General features: G+C 41.2%; 1 protein-coding gene across 12 annotated transcripts in view; it reads left to right on the top strand.

Moving 5' to 3' along the window:
• The window catches only part of FRY (FRY microtubule binding protein), a 347,615-nt gene that overhangs the window by 290,798 nt on the left and 34,074 nt on the right, over positions 1 to 22,743 (top strand). For 10 of the 12 annotated variants that reach the window (XM_035003580.1, XM_035003582.1, XM_035003583.1 and 7 more), the window contains 9 exons: positions 167 to 337; positions 3,918 to 4,058; positions 6,103 to 6,282; positions 8,216 to 8,377; positions 10,878 to 10,952; positions 13,404 to 13,574; positions 16,444 to 16,452; positions 19,386 to 19,586; positions 20,125 to 20,286. In XM_035003580.1, the coding sequence (XP_034859471.1) occupies positions 167 to 337; positions 3,918 to 4,058; positions 6,103 to 6,282; positions 8,216 to 8,377; positions 10,878 to 10,952; positions 13,404 to 13,574; positions 16,444 to 16,452; positions 19,386 to 19,586; positions 20,125 to 20,286 (1,272 nt within the window). The remainder of the gene's footprint in view (positions 1 to 166; positions 338 to 3,917; positions 4,059 to 6,102; positions 6,283 to 8,215; positions 8,378 to 10,877; positions 10,953 to 13,403; positions 13,575 to 16,443; positions 16,453 to 19,385; positions 19,587 to 20,124; positions 20,287 to 22,743) is intronic. The other 2 variants (XM_035003581.1, XM_035003588.1) reach the window with 1 other exon arrangement.

Genomic DNA, 22,743 nt, shown 5'->3' with positions numbered 1-22,743 from the left:
ACTTCTGCATCTTGCACACACACACACACACACAAAAAAAAGTATCAATGTGTTTTCCAGATTCCAAAGCAAAATTGCAAACATTGCAATCTTACAGCAAAATTTCTGACACATCTTCCTGCTCATCAGGCTACTTTATCCCTAATTGATTTTCTTCTCTTAAAAGGTGTGTTTGGAAGAAAAGAATCCCAAACTTTCCAATCTTGCACATGTTATGACTCTCTATAAAACACACAGCTACACGAGGGACTGTGCCACGTGGGTCAACGTGGTCTGCCGATACCTTCACGAAGCATACACTGACATTACCTTGAATATGGTGACCTACCTGGCAGAGGTAAGCTCTTCAGTTAAGGATACCCACTATAGTTTTCATGGGTAAAAAATTTACACGGAATGGATAATAATCTCTTCATTTATTGAGAGCCTATTACATATTACCATAGATGCTGTATGAAGCATTTTAAATCCTCACAACAATGCAGTGATGAGGACGCTATCCTCAAAGAATCTGAGGCCCAGCCAGGTTAAATAACCTGCCACATGTTTAAGGTGGCAGAGCCAGCCTTTGAACTGGGGTATACCTGCCTCAAAAACTTAAATTCCTTCTTTTTACTGCACTAATACCTGTCAGTACCTTCCAGAAATGAGGAAATTGTATCCTAATTACTCCAGGTGTTCAAATCTTATTTAGGGGGTTACTGTGTGATTTGGTATGTTTAATGGTTGTTTGCTCTAAACCAATTAGCAAAGCATCTATTTTGAAATAAGCTTTTTATCTTCATCTTTAAGTTTGTTTTTTAAACTTGAATGGGACTTTCGTCCTCATACAACTGTGTTTCTTTCTAGCACATTGGTTCCAAGCCCCATGTCCTTCGTCCTGGAAATACATAACATATCGGACAAGTGATGAAATGTATTCTGGTAGCACCTCTGGTCACTCACTAGCTTAACACACAAGGTCGTGAAATCTGAGTGAAATGGCCGTAACAGTCACCTCGGTTTAGCATATTCACCGTTGCTTTTGCTTGAGGGATGTGCACGCATACCTCTTGCTAAGGCCTTTTCAGAAGTGACGAGGATGGTACATTCTAACTTCTCTTTGTTATGTCACCAGAACAGGGTGCAGATAGGCTAGAGAGTCAGTCGTCCTCTGAAAGGCTCCACAAGACTGAACTCTTGTACCTGGAAGAGGGTCCTTGCCCTATCCATCAACACTGATAGTTGATCTGCAGGATTTTGATTTGCGGTCTGGGTCAGCAATATGTGAGCGGCATTCAGACTGTCAACAGCCAAAGGTCCTTTCCACACTCCATCCCATCCCTGGCACTTTAAGGAGCCTCTCTTATATGCCACCCTGCTGCTTTGGATAATCACCTTGGTCACATCTGTCCCTGCAAGAATTACAAGAAAGCACACACATGCCTCAGCTCACAAGAAATACTGGGACAACCAACGTAAATGCCCTGCTTATGAAGGCAGACGATGCCTTTTTTTAAAACAAAGTGAAGTGTAAGTTAGCAAGGAGGTAAGACTTGCTTGGATCACTAGACATGAGGTTTCAAAAGTACAAATGGGATGTGGCATATGCATGCATACACACTACTCAGACTTAAAGAGGAACAAAGCATCGACACATAGCACGCCATGGGTGAACCTTGAAAACATCATGCCAAGTGGACGAAGCCAGACGCAAAAGGACAAATATAACAGGAACCCACCCACTTCTGTGAGGTGCACAGAATAGGCAAATCTGCAGTGATAGAAAGTGGAACAGTGGTCACCAGGGGTTGGGGACGGGGTAATGGAGCCTTAGCATTTTACATTTAACAGAGTTTTCATTTGGGATGATGAACAAATTCTGGAAATAAATAGTGGCCATGGTTACACAACAGTATGAATACACTTCATGCCCCTGAATTGTACACTTAACAGTGGTCAGAGTGGTAAATTTAGGTTATGTACATCTTACCACAATAAAAATAAATGAGAACGGATTACCTAATTTGTTCTATTGGGCCTTTGTCACAAACTGTCACTGAAAATTTTATTATAAACTTCACTTCTCACAGTATATATTAAATCCTAATTCAAGTACTCAGGTGCTCTTTCAGGTGTTGGCCAGGCACATACACGTAATTTTAGGTAGCTACGGTCAGTATTTCCTGTGAGCCTGCTCCGTTCACATAGCATTAACTTTGTGCTCACACAGTGTCACATTCAACAACTGTGGGATTCTAACAGGTTAATGTAACCCAATGTGCTTAAACATCTCCCCTGTTGCTTATATTCATAATCTTTTTCTATTACAAATGGTCCTTTTATGTAGACTTCTTATCGGATAACATCCAGGTGATTTCTTCTGGTGGCATTTCCCAAAGTAACTATTCAGGTAAAGGGCATGGATACATGAATACATTATTTAGTTCTACACATTTGGGAAATTGGTCTTCACAGAGATTGCCCCTATTTACAATACTGCCAACAGTGTATAAACGTGTTTTCCAATATCCTCACTGTATTTTATTATCCCTTTTATTCCTTTTTTCAGTTTTATATTTTTATTGGTACTTTAAAATTATTCTCTTTGTGTATTTCCTTTCTAGGAAAAATGTTCACTTTTCCATGCACTAGATTTTCCAAATTGTTCATTTCCTCATGTGTTAACTGCTCAGTTACTTCTTCTGACCACTTTTGATGTGGAATTTCAGCATTTATTTGAATCATTTCTACGGTTCTTTGTTTTGAACAGTAACTTTTTATCGTGATGTCTGTCACATAAATCTTCTCATTATTTTGCTTTCTTTTTTTAAAATAGTGTTGATATCATAGTATATGTCTATAAAAGAAAGTTTAGTAGGTACAGAAAAGTGGGGAAAAGAACAGGAGGGGGAGATTAAAAAAAAAAAATCGTCCAAAATCATTATGTTATCTAGAGAGAAACACTGTTAACATTTTGTTAGATTTCTTTCTATTGTTACTTCTCTGTAACACCCACCCATTCACATCGATTTTGGCATCATCTACTATACAGAAATTTCATATCCTTCCTCTTTGACTTAATATTATCCGATAGCCTTTACTATCTTTAAAAATGTCATTCTCGGGCATCTGGGTGGCTCAGTGGGGTAAGCGTCTGCCTTTGGCTTAGGTCATGATCCCAGGGTCCTGGAATCGAGTCCTGCATTGGGCTCCCTGCTCAGCAGGGAGTCTGCTTCTCCCTCTCCCTCTACCCTTGCCCCTGCTCATTCTCTCTCTCTCTCTCTCTCAAATAAATAAAAATCTTTAAAAATGTCATTCTCTTGATTATATGTTTCATCATACAATTTACCATAATTTTGTATCCATTTCCCTAGTGTTCAACATTTATATTGCTTGCAGAGCTTTCTTGTTTAGTTTTTTGTGGGTTTATTACCATTATAAATAATGCCTTGCTGAAATCTCATATATAAATCTTAGTGCCTATAGGTTTGGAAAAGTTCCTAGAAGGATAATTACTATTTCAAAAGCTATAAACTGTTTTTAGTACTCTTGAGGCCAATTGCCAAATTATCCACGTTACATTTCCACTAATGTGTAAGAATACCCATCTTTTATCGTCAACCATACTATTTTCACTTGGGAAACTTTGCCAGTTTGGTAACTAATAACTTGTGTCTTTTGTGTTACTTTGTAATCTCCAATAATTAGTGATATCTGATGCTTCCCTTTTGAGGTTTCTTGTATTCCACTGTGGATATGGTATCGGTATATTCAGAACTACTTACACTGCCTTTAATGATATCTTCATTTGTTTAGTGGGTAGGATTCTTTCCTCCCTAAGGAAACATGCGCTCGTAGAGGTGTGGGGAGGCATTGGTGCTCCTGTATGAACAGGCTGGTATCACACTGTGTCCCCTATGCCTTGCCTCCCACAGCTGCTGGAGAAGGGTCTCCCCAGTGTGCAGCAGCCCCTCCTCCAGGTGATCTACAGTCTGCTCAGCTACATGGACCTGTCCGTCGTCCCTGTGAAACAGTTTAATGTGGAAGTTCTGAAGACCATTGAAAAATATGTGCAAGTGAGTATTTGGATAACGCCACTTACGAACGAGGTTGTTTCCAGAGAGTCATTCCAGAAAGACTGAGGATTCGTAGCTTTTACTTGGCTGCCAAGCTGTGGTCATGCCAGCCTGCACCGGGTGCACACTCGTGCATTGGTATCTCTAAGCCACTGAGCACAGTCAGTTGTGGTTGACCACATCCCGAGTGGTATAGTGAGGGGAAAGACAGGACCAGCCCTGGTGAGCTCGCGAGCCCTCAGAGGACATGTTTCTGCCTCTTGGGGCTTACGGGCTGAGTATTAAAGGCACACACCTGGCTGGGAGGGCCCAGCAGGGTTGTATTGGTAGTATCCTATTTCACGGAAGGAGAAGAGAGAAGGAACTCAGGTGTGCCAGGTTGTAGGCTAGGTGTTTCCACATGCAAAGGGTTAATTCAGGGGTTAAAATGGTCACTTTAGAGTTGAGGGAGGTGAGGTTGAGCAACTTGCCTCGGTGTGCTTGAAAATACTACAACAAATAAACACAGGCGTGTACTTGGTGAGTTGCAGAGTTCAAGGGCAGATGCAAGGTTCTGTCTGGCTAAACTCATCCATAAAGCCATACAGTGTAAATTTTAGACATTTTTCCCCCATCGTCACTTCAACATCACATTGCTTGCAGACCTTAGTTAATGCTAAAAATGGTTTCCAAGCCTTTTTTATTTTCCATCTTTCAAGTGGCATTTCTCCAAAAAGCGTCGTGCACTTAGTAGGCATTCAGTAGCCCTTTCTCACTTCACAGAAGTCGTGGGGGCCAGGGGTTCGGTTCACGTTTTTCTACAAATCATGTGCCCCTGGTAAAAAGGAAAAAGAAAAATTGTTTGACTAGGCTGCCTATTCTAACTCAGGCCTGTGGGCTATCTCTGTTACTCAATATCTTCTCTTGAATGGCGGCTAATTTCACATCCAAATCATGACCTCCCCTGTGCAGAACTTAACAGTGAAGGAAATGTGTTTTCTTTCATGTGCTCTTATTCCCAAGGCTGGGTAAATAATAATAATAACTTTTACCAAGTTAGTTTATCTATGCTCAATATTTTTGTGGGAAAAGCCCATCAGTCTGCCTGGGGTTTGTCAGGGAGACAAAGATGGCAAAACAAATGAGTCTTACAGGAAGAGTAGGCCTGGGATAAGCCGATAAGGAGAGGAAGGGCATTCGGGACACGGGAATAACATCAGTGAAGACACAGTGGCAAAGAGAGCTTGCCTGGTGTGAGGAACTCCGGGGCCGGCCTGGGGGAGAGTACTCCTGTGGGCTGTGTTCAGAGTGTGGACTCCACCCCGCCCACCAGAGGGAGCCCTTGAAGAAGTTTAGGCAGGGAAGGGGCTCGGTCTGAAGAGTTCTAGAAAGATTACCATAGCTGGGGAGGGTATGCTGGACTTCAGTAGAGGCCGCAAGCAGGGAGGCCAGTTAAGAGGCCATTGAAATAGTCCACGCAGAGGCTGGGGAGGATTCAGCTGATCCACTGCCAGCAGGAATGGAGAGGGGAGCAATTCATCCGGAGGCAGGGAAAGACAGGAGTTAAGAACGGCTCCCAGAGTCCTGACTTAGGTCATGAGGAAGATTTGAAGTGGGAAGACAAGAGGCGCCCAGGAAGCAAAGGTGGTGGCAGGAGCTAGGGGAGTAGGAAAACAACCAAGGAAGACTGGAAGCTGGAGGTGGGGAGAGTTTTGAGAAAGAGTGAGTGGTCGATAGCCTAAATACACTGGGGGACTTTTTTATTCGTGTGAAGGAGGTACCACGTTGGCAAAAATGGTACCTTGTAATGTTAAACTTCTGTTTATTTGAATATGGACAAAATTTGCAATTTTTGTATTTGCTTGTTTCCTAAATGTATCTCCTCTTATATATAAATTGTTTTTTTATGTCATTTGCCTTTTACATAGGATGGAATTTGCTGCACTGTTTCAATCAGTGAATTCTGACTGGTCATGAGAAGTTTCGGTAGCTAGCAGTAGATTCTTTGTTTGTTTTTTTTTTAAATGAAATTGTTTTTAACCATTGAATATTTTATTCCCTTCAGAGTGTTCACTGGAGAGAAGCTTTGAATATCCTGAAGCTGGTAGTTTCTCGATCTGCCAGCCTAGTTTTGCCTTCCTACCAGCAGAGTGACCTCTCAAAGATAGAAATACATCGAGTGTGGACCAGTGCTTCTAAGGAATTACCTGGAAAAACCCTAGACTTTCACTTTGATATTTCAGAGGTATGCTATCTGTTTCTGTCCACTTCAGCAGGGAGAAACTTAGCAAAGGTCAAAAAGAGAGGAAAGAGAGACTTATTTTACATTTATTTCAAATTAAGTTTCCTAAGGCCTAAATTTGGTTCTGTTTTTTAAGAACACATCAAGTGTCATATTCTTTGGGGCTCTCAATTGGCAGCTTCTAAAACTAGAAGCGTCAGTTATTTTTCTAAAAAATGATTTTTTTAAAAAAAGATGACTTTAAAATGGAATGATCTTAAGCATTTTAAACCATGACCTTCTTTGTATGACAGGGGTCCTGTCCTATCTTTACATCCACAACTTTGCTGTCTGAACTCCCAGCCAGACCAGCAAATGACTGAGATTTACAGGAATACAGAATCTGCCTTCACAGTTGCTTCCCCAAGCCACACTGCTTTCTAGACCCAGTAAAATTGTCTCAAGTCTTGCCTTAAGGGAGAGGAGAGGGAGAAGGGAAGGGACCAGTAAACCAAGCTAAGGAGTCAGGAAGAAAAGAGAGGGTAGGAAGTAGTCAGGTCTACCTGCAGCTCCGTGAACGGACATTTGGGAGGCCTGTACTTGGTCTAAGATGTGCAAATACTTGGTTTTCCTGTCTTGCTTACCCCAGGCCCCGTAAGCCCGCCAAAGCAGAAACTACGCTCTGTCTACTTTGTTACCAGGGTCTGGTACAGTGTCTGGTGTAAGATAGAGTACTTAACAAATATTCTTCAACACTGCTGAATGAATAAATTCACTGAAGGAATGAACCAGATCTGATTCTGTGAAACTTCCTGGCTCTGTGAAGTAGGTTGAAGCCTACACAATGGTCTCATTGACCTTCTGTGCTTTCAGTACCCAGGTTGAGGTACTCTTGCTCCCGTGTGATACCTGCAACTGTATTTAGTATGTGTATGATATCAAGGTATCCGATCAATTGTTTTTTTAATTTTTAACATTTTTTTACATGGCTGAGGGGGAGAGCTACTTCTATTCCTTGAGTGAAGTTTATTCTGTTCAAAAGTGGTACAGAAAACAAGCAGCCAGTCGGCTGCATGCCCGCAGGGACCCAGCTGCTCCAGAATAAAGAGCTGGAGAACCAGATGGAGAATTTCCAGCCCGTGTCTGCCACCTCTGAGGGCAGGCCCACAAATGGGTTTCTGCAGCCTCGTTGGGGCTAAAGTGTGGATGGTGCTGTCTACCCAGCCACAGGACACCAGCATGAGAAATGAACTCTCAAGAAGTGAAATTTCTTTTTTTTTTTTTAAAGATTTTATTTATTTATTTGAGAGAGAGAATGAGACAGAGAGGGAGTACATGAGAGGGGGGAGGGTCAGAGGGAGAAGCAGACTCCCTGCCGAGCAGGAAGCCCGATGCGGGACTCGATCCCGGGACTCCAGGATCGTGACCTGAGCCGAAGGCAGTCGCTTAACCAACTGAGCCACCCAGGCGCCCCAAGAAGTGAAATTTCTAAAGTGTTGCCCAAATACCTGGCCCCGAATTCATTCACTTAAATAATCGAAAAGATGTAATCAATTTTAAGACATTTTTAAATTAATTGAGAATACTTAAAGGTTGGGAAGAAGGGAAGGAACTTTGGTCTCTTGTTACAATAAGAAATTCTTTTCAGCTTAAACATCTGAAAACTGTTTGCTTTCCTGAATGTTTTGCTTCTCATCTTTATCAGTGGTTTCCTGAGTATGTTTAAGAACAAGGAGTTGGATTTGCTAAAGAGGGTGGGAAAATGTTGAAGACATAAAACGATTTAGAATATGTGTTTGAACGTCAGGAAAATGAGCCTACTTGTAACTCTGAACTTCTCTAAGGTTTAATCAAATGAGCAGTGCTTGGTTGCTGCTGGGTAGAGTGATCCCGTATTCCACAGAACTATTAAGCGGATGGAAGAACGTGAACTTTTGTTTTCCTTGTTTTTGTCAAGACGCCAATCATCGGGAGGCGATACGATGAGCTGCAGAACTCTTCGGGACGGGATGGGAAGCCCAGGGCTGTGGCCGTCACCAGGAGCACATCATCTACGTCATCAGGCTCCAACTCCAATGTCCTTGTTCCTGTAAGCTGGAAAAGGCCCCAGTACTCTCAGGTATAGACTCCTAGCCTCCCAGGATTGGAAGGGAGTTCAGAGGGAACTTTTGAGCCCAACTGCCCATATGATAAGGGGCTTCTCCCTTGCCATCCTGACATTGCCCATCTAGGCTTCAACACTTCAGTGATTGGCATTCCAAGGGAACCTATTTTATCTTGGAACAGCTCATTACATTGAGTTGAAGTCTGATGTTTGCTGCTTCTACCCATTGGTCCTAGTTCCCTTAAGGCTTAGCAAATGAAATGTGACCTCTCTTTCACATGGCAGTCCTCCAAATAGATAAAGAAACCCCACCCCCTCTGCGTCTCACCCATATGAGCTCTCTTTTCTCCAAATAATGCATCCTTAGTTCTCCCAACCAGTTCTACATGATAAGGCTGCACAAGAATGCAGAATCTGCTTTTCTGGTTGCTTCCTCAAGCCACAGTGCTTTGTAGACTGGTAAAATTATCTAAATTCTTACACAGATGGAGAGGGGAGGGAGGAGGGAAGAGATTAGTCAGTGATGCTAAGGGACCAGGAATGAAAGAGAAGGTAGGAAGTAGTCAGATCTACCCGCTGCTCCATGAATGGACATTCGGGAGGCCTGAACTTTGTCTAAGATGTGCAAATACTTTGTTTTCCGGTGGCCCTTCTGACCACTGTCCCCCAAGCACGCACTCCAGTTGTGGTCTCCATGGACAGTCTGAGCCATAGTCGGAGCAGAGCAGGCTGCTGGATCTTTCTGTAGGTCCATTCACTCACTGGGCAACTGCATTATAGCGTGAGTGTCATCAGAATTGCTGTCGGGTGAAACCTCTGCATTATTCAGGGCTCTTCAGTAACTAACTTGACAGAAGCCCAGTGAAAATTACCTCAAGTGGAAAAGGAATTTATTAACTCCCATAGCTTGGTTTCACGCACAGCTGGATTCTAGTACACAAAACCAAGGAACTGGATCCTTAACCTCTCTCTCTCTCCCCTTCTCGCTGTCCTCCCCTTCCCTTCCCAGTGTTGGCCCTCCTTCCCTCTCTGGCGACTTCATTCTCAAGCAGACTCTTGTCTTATGAAGCACCAACAGCTTCCAGCAGCTCCAGACTTGCATGGTCTTTGGCTCTGATGATTCCAGGACAGAGGCATTCCCTCCCCAGCATCCGTAGTGATTCTAGAGAAAGGACTCTTACAACATGTGTGAGGGAGGCAAAGCCCCACTTAGTGGGAGAGGAGCTGTCCCCAAGAGAAAAAGAGGGACCGTATTGTTGGAAGAAGGCCAAATGGTGGGTGCTGAGCAGGGGACCGCAGGGCTCACCAAGATTAGGGGAGTGAAGCGCAAAGCATCACACTTGCTGGCACACAGCTGCTTCTCAGTGACGTTTCATTGAGCTGTTGAGCAAGAGAACCTACTATACTTTCTTGGGGTTCTGGAAAAGAGAAGAAAACTATCCATCCCAGTTCCAGGTTCCTCTACATTGATTCCTTCCCACAATTGTAAAATGCCCACTAAAACTTAGGAAAATATTTTAGCAAATCTCTTGCCATTCGCCCACATCAAGGTCTTCCTGTCTTTGACCTTGAAAAGACACGGTATTGAGTGTTCCTTCTATAATTTTGGAAAGAAGAATGCAGTGAAGCCAAATTCCATTAAGAAAGAAAAGCTATGAGTGATATTGGCCTCCGAGCAGTCTCCACATTAACTTAAATCAGATTAAAAGGGAAAAAATCATTTTACAGAGTTAGGAAGATTGCTTTAAGAGCATTTCTGAAGTACATTAACATTTTTTAGGCCCCGGCTACTCTTCCTTTTCATTCTCAACTCACCAATCATCCTGAGATCTAGTTTATCTATGTCATTGGAAAATGTGACAAGTTTATAGAAGGATCTCCATGGGTAAGTGCCTAAAAATAAGGCTTGTGAAGAAAAGCAAAAGGAATTGAATCTGTTTAACTTCAGGAAGATTTAATATGGCTGGCAGATAATTAAATTTTTTAATTCTGTGGAAAGTAAAGTTATTCTCCCATTTGAGGAAAATAGATTTGTGCTGGAATATAATAGATTTAATTTAGGTGTAAGGAAAGCCTTGCTAATGCCGAAAGTTGTAACAGACAAGAAAAGATTATCAAGGGGAGTCAGGAGTGTCTGCTGAAGAACCCAGGGGCTGATTTTCACCCACCCTCCATTGGGAAAACTCAGATCAGCACTGTCCAGTAGAAACATAATGTGTGTCTCATTTTAAACTAATAGTCGCCTTTTTTAAAAAAAAGTAAAAAGAAACAGGTAAAATCATTTTTAATAACATTTTATTTAACCTAAAACATCTCAAGTATTATTATTTCAATATGCAGCCACTATTTTGCAATTATTGAGATACTTTGCATTCCTTTTGTATATTATATGTCTCAATTCTTACTGGCCACATTTCGGGGGCCATAGTCAAATGTGGCTAGTGGCTTACAGTATTGGAACAGATTTGATCACAGGACCCCGTGATTAAAATGTATTTGTGTGTCTCTTTTCCAGAAGAGGACAAAAGAGAAGTTGGTGCACGTTCTTTCTCTGTGTGGCCAAGAAGTAGGATTAAGCAAAAATCCATCAGTAAGTTCTGTCATGTATCACGTGTATGTTGACACCATATCTTTTTTACCTTTGATCTTTTTTAGCTTTCGAGAAGTCTTCTATGAATTACAGGTATGATATCCACCATCTAGATCAAGCCTGTAGATTATTTCTCTCCACACTATGATTTTTAATCTCACTTAGTTCAGAAACAATGAATGGCTGTTTCCTCCAGTTTGTCTGCAAATAAATATTCAGTTGTTTTCATTGTTTAAAATTTCTTGGATTTTTTTTTTTTTTTATAAATATGCTCAGACGTCCTTATTTATGACTCTCTCCTGCACCATGATATTTAATAAACATTCCTTTGGGGTGTAATTTTACTCTGTGTATGCATGCCTCTTCCTGTGATGTCATTATTTTATGCACAATAGGGATGGAAATAATGATATATCATTATGGGATTTTTTTCTCTTATAAACATCCACTGATGTTACAGTTAAAACAGAACAACAACATGCCATTGGGTTTTGGAATAAATAAATAATTACAGCATTAGGATTGAAGCTAATTTTGAAAATTCAAGTTGTCTATGAGTCTACTGTAGCCAAAGCAATAAAAATCTCAGGGTCTGGTTTCACTGGGCATTTTTATTTCATCCATATCTCAGCATCTTTGTTATCAACAAAAAAATAAATAGCAAACTAAATAATTTCCCAAATAAAGTATGAATTAGCAAACAGTTGCTCCAGGGAGCTGTCTTTTAAATCTCAAAATGTATCTACTAGTGTAGTTAATGAGCAGATGAAATGTTGGAGGCTCATATATTCTCACGCAAGCGCAGTTTGGTGTTTTCTTATCTGGGAAATGCGCCCCAGCCAGCCAGGCAGCCAGCAGCTAAGCTCGGCTTCCACTGAAGTCACCTTTTTAGTGTTATTGATCACTGGGTTTGTTGCTGCTCTGGTGACATTACCGAGGGCAGAGGGGACGAGGGGAAAGTGGCAGGGGCAGGCGGAGGGAGAGGGAAAGAGCACTTTGCCTCTGCAGGGCTCCTGGGTGGCTCAGTCAGTTAAGAGTCCGACTCTTGATGTCAGCTCAAGTCATGATCTCAGGGTCGTGAGATCAAGCCCTGCTTCAGGCTCCACGCTCACTGCAGAGTCTGTTTGAGGATTCTCTCTCCCTCTCCCTCTGCCCCTCCCCCTGCTCACATCCTAGAAATAAGTAAATAAATAAAGTCTTTTTAAAAATCTTATTGATCACTTTATTTAATATCAATCTATGTTCAGGAAAGGCTGGATAGCAAAACATTTAGGTTCATTTGCAGTTTCTTTTTTTTTTTTTAACAGATTTTATTTATTTGTCAGAGAGCATGCACAAGCAGGGGAAGTGGCAGGCAGAGGGAGAAGCATGTTCCCTGCTGAGCAAGGCACCCAATGTGGGAATCGATCCCAGGACCCTGGGATCATGACCTGAGCCAAAGGCAGATGCCTAACCGACTGAGCCACCCAGGCATCCCTCATTTGCAGTTTCTTATTTCTGTAAAGTTCTAGTAAATGTCCCAGTGGAAAGAACCTAAACACAAAAGACAGTTTTAAGATATTAACATACAGGGGCGCCTGGGTGGCTCAGTTGGTTAAGCGACTGCCTTCGGCTCAGGTCATGATCCTGGAGTCCCGGGATCGAGTCCCGCATCGGGCTCCCTGCTCAGCAGGGAGTCTGCTTCTCCCTCTGGCCTTCCTCCCTCTCATGCTCTCTGTCTCTCATTCTCTCTCTCTCAAATAATAAATAAATAAATTTTTAAAAAAATGAAAAAAAAAGATATTAACATACAAAAGATCTTAATAGGGGAAAAAATGTTTTGTCCTGTTTATATCAACAGGAAAGGAATTTAGGTATAAATTACGAGCATGGCTACTCACATACTCGTCTGTAATTCAAATGAGCAAGGACTGTACTTTCTGGCTTCTGTTTCTTTATCAGTTCCTGGTTTATCTCTGAAAGGGTTAAATTCTTTGCTCTCACAGGTTATTCTACAGGTATCAGTAGTCCTTAAAATATTATGTGCTCATATGTTTGTGAAGTGTATGTGCATATGTACAATTTCTAACCTCCGTTTAGAAACAGTGGAAAATTTCTTGGCTGCCCTAGTTTGTGAACACATGCTCAGTTGTCTCTCTCTCTCTCACACACACACACACACACACACACACACACCCCGCTCCCCCCCCAGGTGGGATCCAGTCTTCGTCCGTTAAGCAGCAGCAATGTGACTTGAGCATTTTCCTCCTGCGTGAACTTGTGTCTTTGCAGTGAGTTTAATCTGAAGGCACCTGTCCAACATAAATAATAAAAGAACGTTCTAAAAATACCCACTTAAGGAATTAGGTGTGTACTGGAAATAGAGGGCCATGAAGAGCCAATTACAGTTTTTGTAGCACAAACAACCGACGGGAGAACGGTCTCTCAGGAGAGGACTCTTGTGATTCTTAGGTGATTTTTTCATCGTGTGGGGATTTGGATCTGCTTGAGCACCAGACGAGCTTGGTGTCTTCTGAGGACGGCGCCCGAGAGCAGGAGAACATGGATGACACAAACAGCGAGCAGCAGTTTAGAGTCTTTAGGGACTTCGATTTCTTAGATGTGGAGCTGGAGGATGGAGAGGTACAGTATATTCTCTGTAAAAAATAACCCACTCAGCCTTTCCTTGACTAGCGAAAACAGTTTCTTTTTACCCGCTAAATAATGAGGTTTTATAACAGAGTCTTTAATTGGAAAGCTGTAAACTTTATTTTGAATCAACTTATTCAAAGTACAGCAGCTTAACTTTGGCAAAAGTTACCACACCCTTCCTGTCTGAGTCCACAGCATAAGCTGCCAAGTTATTTCTAAATGGCAAAGATCTGACGTCTAATGACCACACAAAGACTGTGTGTGCGCGCAGCACAAAGGTGAACTTGAAAAAAAAAAAAATCACAAAAACATTCGAGTTCTGAGCCTGTTCACAGGTGCCTGGGTAATACATGCTAAGCATCTAATTATTTTAAAAGTGAAATTACTCGATGACTTCAAAGCTTGCCTGCTCCAACAGGAGACAGGAGTCCGAGGGCTCAGCATCCTCGTGCCGTTTGATGAAATCATTACAACTTGAAACGAGATAGAAGGCGCGTAAGAGCTCTGGGCTCTGCTCTAGGTTGGTAGCTAGTGTTCCCAGCACCTGGAGCAGCTGAATTCATGTCTCAACCGGCAAATGCAGATTCGTGGATTTGAATGATAATTATGGTAATAGGATGCTTTCTGTTATGAATCATGGTTTTGAAAACCGGGATTGGAAGGAGGGGCATCAGTCTGACCCTCTCATTTCCAGCTGGGGGTAGTCTCTGCCTCGTGGAGGAAAACAAAATTGACTGACATGAGGCTGGCATATGTAAACATGCCTGGTACCGCACTGGCTCACGGTGTTCCTTAACACACTAGAGTTCACGTTTAGCTAAATGCACTGATTTTCCCAGACAGAGAAAGGGCTTTCTGCCAGTCTTACATTTAAAATGGAGGCCCCTCTTCAAAGGGATCCCGTGATGGGTAGGCACCTCCTGACTTACCTATAAACTTGTGAGAAATGGTGCTTCCGGTAGCAGCTCACCTTCCCTAAAAGGATATGATTGCGGACCAGTCGTCTTATGTCGAGGCAAGGCCAAGGAGCTATGGCCTAGCCTGGATGTCTGTGGAGAATTATGTCCTCAGAATGAAGAATGTTTTCTTTACCTGTTCTTTCTCTAGAGAGCGCCGAATCCTAACCACTAGACCACCAGGGAGGCTCCTGTTCTTTCTCTAGAAAACAAGTTGAGCGGACCCAGTCCTTAAAGCATCTTTAAAATAAGTGTCAGCTTTTCACCTTGAATTATTCTAGAACCTGTAACAAGGATTGCAGAGTTTTCTGACTGTTAACCTTAATGAGTAATAGAGAAATCAATCACTAAGTGGAGTGAGGATTGTTTTAAAAAGTCTAAACCAAAATAAAACCGTTTAGAATACTTTCAAAATGTCTCTGAGCCAGAGCTATAGGGAATGTCCAAAGATTAGCTCCCTGATCTGGGCCACTGACCTAATCTTTGTTCTTAGGCTAGAATTCAAGCTTAGGTACCCTCTTTACTCTGGAAGTTAAAATAAGGAGGGAAAATAAGGAAGAAAGAGAAGTATTATTTTCTAGTCTCAGCCAAAAGGAAAAAAAAAAAATGTGTTATGGGACGTGACCTTGCAGGAGTGATGTAAAGTAGAGGAATCAGACACAATTTCAGAAAAACTAACAAATTTAATTTCTATCAGAACAAAGGAAGGAAAATCGGAGGTGCCTCTCACTTGAAAATAAATATTATACTAATGTTTTTCAGGGACAATAAATAATGAATACTTCCTCTCCCTTCTAGTGTTCCTAGCAGACAGGAACCTCAAAATCATAGTGATCATTTTATCTTATTCGATTAAGATTTTATAAGAAACTTCAGAGTGTGAGAGTATCTATTCCATCCAAATAAAATAAACTATCTGAGAATGTTTTGCTACTTCTCAATAAGATTATAATAAGGGATTCTAGCAAGTTTACCAAGTGCTAGAGTAAAAATGCCCGAGCTTTAGTCAGGCAGTCCAACTTGGAATTTCACCTCTGCCACTGACAGAGCTTTATGCTCTGAAACGTGGATGCAGTTTCTCTTGACTTCCTCATCTGTTAAATGGGTTTGGTAATAACTGCTTATCAAGTTGATGCTGGGAGTAAGATAGCCTCTGCCGAGTGTCAGGCATGCAGCAGGCAGCCCTTTATACTGTCATTGGTGAATAATTTCAGCATATTCTCATCTGAGAAAGCCAAGCTCATCTGGCGTCTAGAGCAAAACACAATTATCAAAAAAGAAAGACAAGGTTTTGTTTTGTTTTTTTTATGTCTCTTCCTTTTCATTAAATAGTCTCCGAATTTACTGCCTCCTCTCTGTAACAGTTTGCCTTGGAACTTTTCAGGATCGTTAAAAGGTGCCATGTCCTGGCTATTAATTGCACATCAGCAATGAACACATCATGACCACAAACACTTTAGTCTTGTGAGATGGATCAGGTGATGCCACCTTTTCTTTCTCCCCCAGTGGATGACCCTCATTCGTTTTCTCACTAAGTTGAACAATTTTCTCACAAATAAAAATTTAAGCATCCGCCCTCCCTCTTCCCCCAAAAAAGTGTTGAGCAGAAGCTGCCAGTCCCTGAAGTGGCAAGCTATTTCAGAAATTGTTTTTATGATTTGTTACCCCAGCTGCACCATCCACCCCCAAAAGGGTTCGAACTTCCTGGTGTTTGATACTGATTTCTCTCTTTGGGGGTTTATATATCTTCACCATTTTTTTTAAAGTCACATCTACTGAAGGCTATATTGTTGGCCCTGTGTATTGCTGTTGTGTTAAAACTAAGATGAATGCACTTGAGTATCTTTAATATAATTGTTTTAAATAGACCTCTTATTTGTTTTTCTGTCCAATCTGCTACCCAGGAACTTCAGGTAAGATGATGCTATCTTTAATTCAGATACGCTAAGTAGATGTTTTGCATCATTGCAGACTTATAACAACATAATTGCTTTTTTCCTCCCTTCTAGCGTATGTATGCCTATTTGCGTGCATATTTACATTAAGGTCTGTGTGATACAAGGAGGATTTTTCTTTATTGCTCCAGTATGGAAATATTTTCTAAACTATAAATACAAGATAGTTTTAAAATCCTGGTATGCCTAGTCGAGAAGTCGCAGAAGTCTATCTCTTGAGCGAAAGTGAGGTTTTAAATATGATCTGTGGAAATCTTACAATTTCTGAGAAGGCAGCCGTCCAGCTGGATTGGTTCTGTTGTTAAATCCTCTTATTAAAAGTGAAGCCAACGAGCCGCACCTAACAATATACCACCAACACTTCCAATCAGATCCTTTCCAGGCATTAGGAGCTCTCTCTGTATGGCAACTATATAAAGTTTCATCCAAATAAGAACATTTCTCAAGTAAAAGGGCGTGCTAATAATAACTGCACGTAGACAACAGGCAGAAGCCAGGGCCATCATGGGCAAACTGACTTATGAGCACCTTACTCTATCTGTGTCGTGTCAGACTTACTCTGAGAAGGTGTATATTTGAGGAAATATATTTTGACCACACTGCACCTACATTCTTTCAACAATAATCCTTACTTGACAGAGTTCTAGTATGGAAAAAAAATTATTTCAAAGAATATTATTTCTAACATTTCTAGAATGTTCAGTCACAAATACTTTCTCATCTCAGTACAAATCCTGAGTAGTTATTTAAGTTTGATAACTGACAGATGCAGATTGTCTTGAATAATTAGCCATCTCCTAAATTTCTCACACGTAGAAAATCTGACATAATCAGTAAAACACTGTTTTGACTTTTGACCACGTAGGTTGGCTTTTAATAACCACACACTTGAACTTGAGCTAGACTATAGATACCCATACTATCTTCAGCCACTACCAGGGAAACAGTTTCAACACCTTCGTCTCTGATGGAGCTACTGCATCCTCTAGAAAGACATCCAGATATTCTTCCTGCAAGAACAGCCTTCCCTTCCCCCTAGTTCTCATGCCTGGTTCATTCGGGGCTTCACCAGAGGTGCAGTCCTATCACTAGGAACAGCGATCCATGCCCAGGGTAGCACTCCCTCACCCTAGACGTCTGTATTTCTCTCATGGTTCTTCTCAGGTTCAGCATGCGAGACTTCCAGAACTGTTGCCTAAGATAGTTCATCCAACCCATTCACTGATTTGGTGCAAGAGAATCAACTTTAGGAATTAGGTTTTATATTCATATTTGGATATTTCTCCCAGTAGTTTGCATGTTCTTCTTTTTCTCTGCATTCTTATTCTTTTCATCTTTTTAACTTCTTCACACATTGCATTTTCTTTTTCTTTCCAGAACTCTTGCCTTTTCCACATTTTTCTTCCAGTTTTTCACGGAAATAGCTATTTTAAAATCCCAGCAAAACAGTTAATCTTTTCCACTAGGAAAAAAATTATTTGGTGACAGTTTATCATAGCAGATACAGATAAAGGTATAGATAACAGACAAAATAGCAGATGCAGCTACTCTGTATAATCAAACAATCCTAAGAACAATCATAAACATCATACATGGGGATAAATCATGATAATAATTTTCGTATCAGATCCAGAATGTGTTTAGGATTCTTACCTATTGCCTTCTGCCATGAATAGCCAAAAAAGACTTCAGAAAAGTTAAAGCATCTGTTATATGAGAGATCTAGGAGAATGGCAAGTTTTGCTTCATTAGGATCCAGAAGAAATAGATCCTTAAACCAAAGGAAGATTAATAAATTTAAAAGCTCATAATTTTAGAAGTGATTTTACATCTCTCATATTATATGATTTTGCTACTCACTGAGCTCTCACCAGAAAAAGTTATTTTATTTCAGCGAACCATCAGACAGTGTTTCAAATGACTTCTAAATGAAAGGATTCTGGGCTAGATTTTGTTCAGATTACCCATCTATATAGGTTAAAACTTGCTCATCAAGGGGCTGGGTATTATTTCTCTTCCTTTATCCCTGTTTTAACAGAGAGGAAAAAATAAAACCCAAATTACTTTCTAGGAAAGATTTTTTTGTCGGACAGATACACTTATTTAACATCAGATGGTCGGTAGAGAGAGTCTGGGATACAACGAGAAGCTTTAACACCTGCATTGCCACTTAGCCCAGGTCTCAGAAATGAAAAGGTACAAGGCAGCATTAGTGCTTGGTACCAAGTCAACCATTTCAGGTCCAGGAAAGCAACTGTTTTCTATGTTGGGACAATTATTTAAAGATGAGCCTAAAGCAAAAGTTGCCGTTCTGCTCTGGCCTGTGCATAGTGCATGATCCATCAGACTTCGCCCAGCTGCTCTCAGATATTCTTTTAACTCTGCATTTGATCTGCGAAAACCGCTGTAGCAGGAACAGGCTGGAATGTTTACCTAATACTCTTCTACTTAATACCCGAAGGATGTGGAATGTGTTACAGCATAGCTCCTATTTTTTCTCCTTCCGAAGAAAACAGTACTAAGTGGGCCGGGGAGGGGCCTCACCTCTTTGGAGGTTGTTTTAATAGAAATGGTCTCTTTCTTAAAGATTTTTGGAAACCTAGATCATTACAGAGTTGACCAAAGTCACCTTTTAAAAAACATGGTATTACCCACCAGGCCCAAGAGAAGTGTGTAATCACTTCTGCCTATGATTCAATATGCATTTAGGTGAAAATATTATGCTTTACTACCTTTCACATCACGTAAACAAAATGTCTGGTACCAAAGTAGATGAGAGCTTGGAAATTCATAATGAAAGCATTTATTTCTAAGCTATGACTAATTAAATGTGTGAAGGTGTGAGTGCAGGAAGATTCTGGCATAAAAACCAGATGATGGTGTGATTTCAGGGTGAGAGTATGGACAATTTCAACTGGGGAGTGCGCAGGCGTTCTCTGGACAGTTTGGACAAGTGTGATATGCAGCTTCTGGAGGAGCGCCAACTTTCGGGAAGGTCTCCCAGCCTAAATAAAATGAACCACGAGGACTCTGATGAATCCTCCGAAGAGGAGGACCTCACAACCAGCCAGATCCTGGAGCACTCCGACCTAGTAAGTGGGACCACCTTCCCGCCATGGGAAACGGGAGGTTTATTTTTGTAATTGAAGCAGGAGCGTGGTTTCCAGTTGCCGCTAAAGAAACTTTGCACAGCTGCTAAACTAACACCTGAAATATCAGGTGGTGTCTAACTGACAGAACAAGCCTCTTGTCTATAGGTTGCAACCGGACACAGATGCTCGGGTGTTTGTTAGAAGCCTTGAACACCATCAGATCCGTTAAGGCCTGGACTTTTCCTCAGATAACTTTTATGAGGCTGGAATCTTTTAACAGACATCTGAAGTTTTAGGAAATGTAACAGACATTTGGATGTGGTTATCTGCAAATATAAGCGTTCATGTTTTAGAGTTCTGCGCCCTAATGCCCTACACCAGCTGCTGGGTTTAAGTTCCAATAGTGAAATATGCACGTTAAATAATATCTGTCACCCAACAACAAGCTCGGACAATGGTTTGTACTCTTACATAAAGGATCATTTGAGCTTTTAAAGAAACTCCACACTGGGTTTTATTTGCTTTGCTTTCTCTACAGATCATGACTCGCTCCCCTTCTGAGGAGACTAATCCCATGGAATCGCTCACCACAGCCTGTGACATGACCCCGGCTGACTCTCATTCCTTTAACACCAGAATGGCTAGCTTTGATGCGTCTTTGTCCGATATGAATAGTCTGCAGATTTCTGAGGGCTCCAAGGTGAAGAGATTTGGGCAATTATGATTGTAGTTTTCTTAAAGAAAAAGTACTTCCAATTTTCTGAGAAATCTTAGGGGGCTCTAAGTGGAGGGACTGTATCTTGTTTCTTTCTGACTTTTTTGAAATAATTGAATTTGTGCACCTGAGCCTATGTTTTGAAGTTGTTTTACCCTCACAAATGAGCAGCCATCTTCTTGGTGGTTCAAAGAGATTCACTTTGAGGTCTTATTCAAATGAGACATTTTGCATTTTCCATATAGCAGGAACACTGCTGATTAATGGCAAAACAAATCGATGTATGTCTGAGATTGCTGTGACTTGGAAACTGCTGTTCTTTGTCATGACTTTTATAAAACAATATGCTAAGTGAGGTGTGGGTGTCTGCATGTACTTGGGGAAATTTTTTCCTGTGTAGGAACCAGTTAGACAATTTGTACATTGACTCCATTCTGGCCTTTTGGCATACTATTGGAATTTTCAGTGTTAATCACAATATTATGCCAGATTTAAACAAAACCGTCCTAGCCAGACAGAGGAGAAATGTAAGTAACGGATATAATTTTCTTATTTAAAAAGTCAGGGCTTTAAAGAGCTAACAATGCATATTTCGTTTTTTGTTAATTTTTAATCCTAATCCTAAAACTATCCACTTCCATACTGTGTTCACGTAAGTGCCCACATATGTGCCCCTTAATATAGAATTTTATTTTCTTATGTTACAAATACCAAAATAGCCTACTGCTGTTGGTAGTAGGTGTCCTTTATCCTGAGTTTGCTATGGTAGTATAAGTTTGAAAGAGAAAGTTATAAAGTAATTTTTAAAATGTATAAAAGTATATTCTTTCTGATACTTCTAATGGAAAAATAATAACTGGCTGTTGTGTACTCTTTTTACAGTGCACTTTAAACAGATCTGAGGTCCAGGTACTTTAAACCAAGGACAGCCAACCAAATCGCAATCACTTAAAAATGTTGAAGCTTAAAGAATTATTTCTAAGAGAGCCTCAGTGCAAAAGGACTACAGTCTGGATTCTCAGAGTCAGCAGAGTCCCTTTTATAGCCAAAAAAGGTGCAGAAAGAAAAGAAACTTGTCTGAGATTAAAATGCCAGAATCCTAAGATTAAGAAATTAAATCTCATGGGAAGGACATCACAAAATAAATGTGAATTATTAGCATTTGCTATTTCTCAGTCTTACCATAGTCATTCTCTCAATTTTTCTGTTTTGATTGCCAAGTTACATAGATTTCTCATAGAAAGCACTACCTGAGTGGTAATATACTTAGGAACTCATGCAGGAATCATCTAATTTGATCAAGGAAAAGCGAAGTCTAATTTCTGAAAGGCTCTCTCTGTTTTCCTCCTGAGCTGGGTTTCTGCAATGTGCGATATAGCCGTGATGTTAGAAAGGGAAAATAAAGGACATTTTTGTGAGAACCCAACCCTCCCCTAATAGATTAGGTTTATGAACACTAATGACCCAGACCAGTCACCGGCAGCCAGTCTCGTTGGCACCACTGTAGTTTTAAAAAGCCGGAAAAAGCAGATATGGATAAGCCTCTGAGACTCAGTATTTATGAGCAATTTCTTCAAAGACATGAGCTATCTTGTTTCCCTAACATATCTTTAAACACCCCTCTTAATTTCTTTATTAATCCTAGATTCAAAATACCAACTGGGTGGCCAGCCAGCAACCTGTGATAATGCTCGAATTCATATAGATTTCCTTTTTGCCTGGCTCTGGTTTTGTTTTAAGAAAATGACTCACTGAAACATGTGCGTGTGATGTCTTCCTCTCCTCTTCTGGTCTGTAACCCAGTTGCCTTCCTTCCTCTCATAAAGAACAGTCAGTTCTCCAGCTGAGTCCCCCTGGCCCACATTCAAACCCAGCCTCTTTTTCCATTGCACTAGCTCTGTCTCTCTCCTGCCCCTCACTGATCCCAGCTCTGCCGACCTAGAGCCCTTGCATTTCGCTGCTCACTCTACAACAATGTGAGAGCAGCCTCTCCTATCCGTTATCTTCGGGGGGGGTTCCAAGAGCAAAGCATGTATGTAAATGGGTCTTAGAGGATTTCCAGTATGAAAAGGCCTATCAGGGGCGCCTGGGTGGCTCAGTTGGTTAAGCGACTGCCTTCGGCTCAGGTCATGATCCTGGAGTCCCGGGATCGAGTCCCGCATCGGGCTCCCTGCTCCGCGGGGAGCCTGCTTCTCCCTCTGCCTCTGTCTCTCTCTCTGTCTCTCATGAGTAAATAAATAAAATCTTTAAAAAAAAAAAAAAAGAAAAGAAAAGGCCTATCAACATGGCGAGCTCAGTGAACAACCATGGACCACTCATGCACCCTGCAGGTTTATCTTGAGCATTTACTATATCAGCCACTGATGATTCTAAATTCCAGTTTCCATAGGTAAAGGAATTCTGTGTCAGAGTGTTCCCTCTGGATAGGCTCGCTTTAGAAGG

The sequence above is a fragment of the Mirounga leonina genome, unplaced genomic scaffold (assembly GCF_011800145.1).
Source record: "Mirounga leonina isolate KUSES-001 unplaced genomic scaffold, KU_Mleo_1.0 Mir_127, whole genome shotgun sequence".
NCBI lineage: Eukaryota > Metazoa > Chordata > Mammalia > Carnivora > Phocidae > Mirounga > Mirounga leonina.
The sequence above is the reverse complement of the archived record's forward strand: the minus strand, read 5'-3'. Positions and strand labels throughout refer to the sequence as shown.